This window comes from Hakea prostrata, chromosome 3 (genome assembly GCF_041222555.1).
Source record: "Hakea prostrata isolate BN-2017 chromosome 3, UWA_Hpros_2, whole genome shotgun sequence".
In the NCBI taxonomy this organism is placed as follows: Eukaryota; Viridiplantae; Streptophyta; class Magnoliopsida; order Proteales; family Proteaceae; genus Hakea; species Hakea prostrata.
Window position 1 is genome coordinate 67,720,599 of NC_142602.1, and position 4,234 is coordinate 67,724,832.

The following is a 4,234-nucleotide window of genomic DNA, read 5'->3' on the forward strand; positions in this document are numbered from 1 at the left end:
GGGGGGGGAAATCCGTCTTTGATCTTGATTGTCCTACTTTGCTAGTTAGCATTTAGCGATAATACAAAAATTGAAATAAAACACTAATGAATTTTTTTTTTTTCTATAAATAGGATTGAAATTTCGTTGAAAAAAAAAATAGAAACCAAATTCGCGGAAAGGCATAAAATTTGAAGAAAACTTTCTCTAGGTTGACATAAAATTTTGAAATTTTATGCTTTTAAAAAGGTAATTATTAATTATCTGAATTTTATAAATTTATAATTCAAACAACTTAAATAAAAATAAAAATATAAAGAATTGAATAAAAACAAACAATAAGATAATCAATGTACAATTTATGTGGCTCGATATTTTTTTCTAATTATTCTCTTCTTCTTTTGTCTTTCTTTTAAAATTAACTTCTTAATATATTGTTATTCTTTCTCAAAGATTCTAATAGAGAAAATGAAAACAGAAATCCTCGAAGGAATGACAGAATTTTGGAGAAGATTTTATTTTTAATTTTTAAAGTATTTTTAGTCAAGGGTAATTTAGGGTTTTAGAAAAATATGTAAAGGTAAAATTTAAATTTAACCGAGAAAGTTAGTGTGTGTTTAATATATTTGCTAGGTAAAAGGGGAGGTAAGTGATATTATCTAACTAAGAGGGAATGTAAGTGCTATTTGTCCAGTTAAGAAGGAGAGGTAAGTGATATTTACCCTTCCTTCTTTCTTTTTTTTTTTTTTTTTTTTTTTTTTTTTTTTTTTTTTTCTTCTTTTTTTCTTCTTTTTTTTTTTTTTTTTTTTTTTTTTTTTTTTTTTTTTTTTTTTTTTTTTTTGTAAACTTGTAAATTGAAATTACAATCTCATGGCTTTTACAACGCAGGCTCCGTTATCGATTTCCCTTTGGCGCCAATTTCTTTTCTATTATGAATGCCAAGCTTTTGGCAATGTCAGAAACCGTGAACCCTAACCCTAGCGAGAAGAAAAAGAAAGGAACGATCGATCTGGGTAACGGGAGTGAAGTCATTTACTTTCCTCGATTTCTTTCGTTCGATGATTCCTGGGAATGGTTTCGTTACCTCGATAAAGAAATTCCGTGGACGAGGCCTTCAATTCACGTCTTCGGTAGATCTTGCATCCAGGTACTGGTTCATGGGATAAAATTCTTCCTTAGTCGTCGAAATCATTTCATTCCTTTGTTCGATCGCTAATAAATTTAGGTTGGGAGGTAAGGGCTTTTCTAGTTATTGCAGGGTTTTGAGAATGGAAGAATATTCCTGAAGGAGAAATTCTGAAATTGAGTAGCATTGGTTGAGATCTGAAAATTTAGTTGTCATAATCATTTTTTCCTGCATTCAAGGATTTTCTGCAGGACATGGTTCGGCCCTTCTATGCAAAGATGTTGTGAAACTAAGCCATCTAACCTGGGTGAGGGCCGGACCACTGGGAGTACAAAAATACTCTTGCTTTTATTGTTGTATGAAAAGGGGGTGGAGGAACCTATGTTACTAATATTCATTTCTTGCCTCAAAGGTACTTGATCAATGTTTCAACTCTAGTGCTTCATTATAGATGAAGTCAACTTTTTTTTTGGTTGATCTCTTTGCTGTCATGTTCTGAAGAGGAGCATGTGGCTCACACTTTTCATCTGTATTTCCTATTGCATTTAACTGTTCTTGATTTCACTGTTTGGTGTTCTAATTTGTCAGATGGTTGTAGGGTTAAAATAGCTGGACTAAGATTAGGACCTGGTGGCAAGAGTTCTTGAAGTTTATATTGGACATGTTTGGTCTGGAAGCTCTAGACTAAGCACTTAGGTTAATTTTGGACAAGAGATTACTGCCTGGTCATGTGACCCCTGCAAGCATACAAAGGAGGCATCAACATAGATGTTTTATTTTTTCCTTTTGGGCACAGGAGGTGGGGTTGAATTTATTGTGCTCGTCAGTGTGGGTTCAGGGGCTATGCAAACCAAGGATCTTTTTTTGTTTTTGTTTTTCCCTCCCCTTAATTTTTCTTCCAAAATATTGATTTGTGTTGCTTCAATGTATTTTCTGGTTCTTGATATCTAATGATACATCCTTCTCTGCAGCCCAGGGATACTTGTTATTTTGCAAGTGAGGGGTTGCCTGAACTTCGTTATAGTGGGTATCAGCCACATGCTTATTCTTGGGATGATTACCCTCCACTAAAGGACTTGTTGGCTGCAGTGAGAACACCATGACCGTAACAGTTCCATTCTTTTGCTGCTTTGTTATGGCACATGTATTTTCCATACACTTAGCTTTCTCTTGTTTATTGTGTAGGTTCATAAAGCACTTCCAGGAACTAGTTTTAATAGCTTGCTTCTGAACAGATACAAGTGTGGGTCTGACTATGTTTCTTGGCATTCTGATGATGAAAAATTATATGGGCCAACCCCTGAGATTGCATCATTGTCCTTCGGTTGTGACCGTGAATTTTTACTGAGGAAAAAGCCCAGCAAAGCACCCAAAGGCATGAATCAAGCATCTCTATATTGTTATAGGATATCAAGATGCCTGCTCTTCTTAGATGTCTAATTTCTCTCGTGGGTTTCATTGTCTAAACCAGAACTTGATGTTGATTTCCTCTTCTTTTATTTTTTAGTGTTAACTTTGTTCTTTCTTTGCCATAAATCCCCCTATAGATTGGCAGGTTGATTTGGTCCAGGTCCAACTCCTAATAGATTCTGGGTTACAAATCCAGAGCACATGTATTTGAGTTTGGCAGTTCTAAAAAGCATGGACACCATAAACATGTTTCTTCATCTTATTAAATTGTAGTACTGTCATGGGAAACATAACCATCTTTCTTTCTTTCTGCAGTTCAAGTATCGAGTTCCAGTTGTGTGAAAGAACCAGCACATAAGAGATTGAAAAAGAATAATCAAGTTGATCAGCATTCGCTTACACTAAAGCATGGATCATTGTTGGTTATGAGAGGCTATACCCAAAGGGATTGGGTTCATTCTGTGCCCAAGCGTGCAAAAATAGATGCAGTTAGGATCAATCTTACTTTCAGGCATGTATTTATGAGCTGATGCATTCAGTACCCATCGAGACAGAAGAAAACAGTCATAACCCATTTTCCAGGTTTTTGGCTGAAGCAACAGTCAGAGGTGGAGTCACTCAAATTTGCAGTTCAATCAATTCCCATCAAACTCCCCCACCCCGCCCAAACTATAAAAAAAGTTGTAATGGTCTCACAGCTCTTAGTTTAGTGTTTTTTTTTTTTTGACTGCACTGCTCTCCATTGTTGTGGATCAAATCTGTGGAAGTAGAAGTTGTAACAAGTTAATTTATAGAGGTTTTGTTTGTCTAGTGAAGATGGAATTATGGTTTATGTGTATTTGTTCTTGGAAACCGCATGTAAGTCTTCAAGAATATCATTTGATGTTTTGCAAACTGGGACAGCTTAGGTGTATTTAGGATTTGACACCTTATTTTCATTTTCTTTTGTTAAGTTGGATAAATAAATTTTCTTCACATCTTTGGAGAACAAATATGAAATAATAGGATCAATACTCATGAAAAGAAAAATTTGTTATTCTCAAAGGGGTTTTCCAATAATGATTTATGATCAAATTATACAGCTTTCTTTGCATCTAACCTCTTTTTGTTATTTCTGTCACTGCTCTTTTGGCTTCCTTCAGAACAGTCCAAGTGACTCTTAAATATTCCAAAAAGGGAAAGAAAGAAAAGGCAAAGCAGGCCAAACCTGTTATTGGTATCTGATTGATAATGCTCTATTTTGTCATGCCCTACTGGAAATATTTATTTGGATGTGAACCAGTGACTGAGAAATAGAAGACAAGTTAAATGGTTTTTCTCCTCGGCCGCCCTGAAAGGTCACCGGTTCGACAGGTTTTGTGTAAATTAGGCTGGTGAAAATGGTTCAGACTTCCCAGTTTCTGTTCTAGATCAAAATTGTAACCTGGGAGTTGCATCCGAGAAGCAAAGTCTGCAAGCTCCAAATCAATCCAATTTGAAGCAAGTTACAATTATGTTTTCACACTGTTGTTAATTCCCTAATTCTTTAATTTCATAAATTATAATAAGAATGATTTTAATGTTTTCTTTGAGACTGACCCCACCCTTCACCTTTCCAGCTTCTCTTAGCAACCTCACCTAACCCCACAACCATATCCTTCTTTCATTTCTTCTTAGGGTTTATACTTACTAGTTAGTAGTAGTTACTACAGAACAAACCCAAAGACCAATAATACAAAA

At 35.0% G+C, this 4,234-nt stretch overlaps 1 protein-coding gene across 1 annotated transcript; it reads left to right on the forward strand.

Moving 5' to 3' along the window:
- The first annotated feature begins 890 nt into the window (after window positions 1-890).
- Window positions 891-3,554, forward strand: ALKBH2 (oxidoreductase, 2OG-Fe(II) oxygenase family protein). The gene is made up of 4 exons (XM_089147354.1): window positions 891-1,126; window positions 2,077-2,193; window positions 2,291-2,480; window positions 2,831-3,554. Exons 1-4 carry the CDS (start codon window positions 911-913, stop codon window positions 3,043-3,045), a joined length of 738 nt encoding a protein of 245 aa, XP_089003480.1. The 5' UTR covers window positions 891-910; the 3' UTR covers window positions 3,046-3,554.
- Window positions 3,555-4,234: the final 680 nt, after the last annotated feature.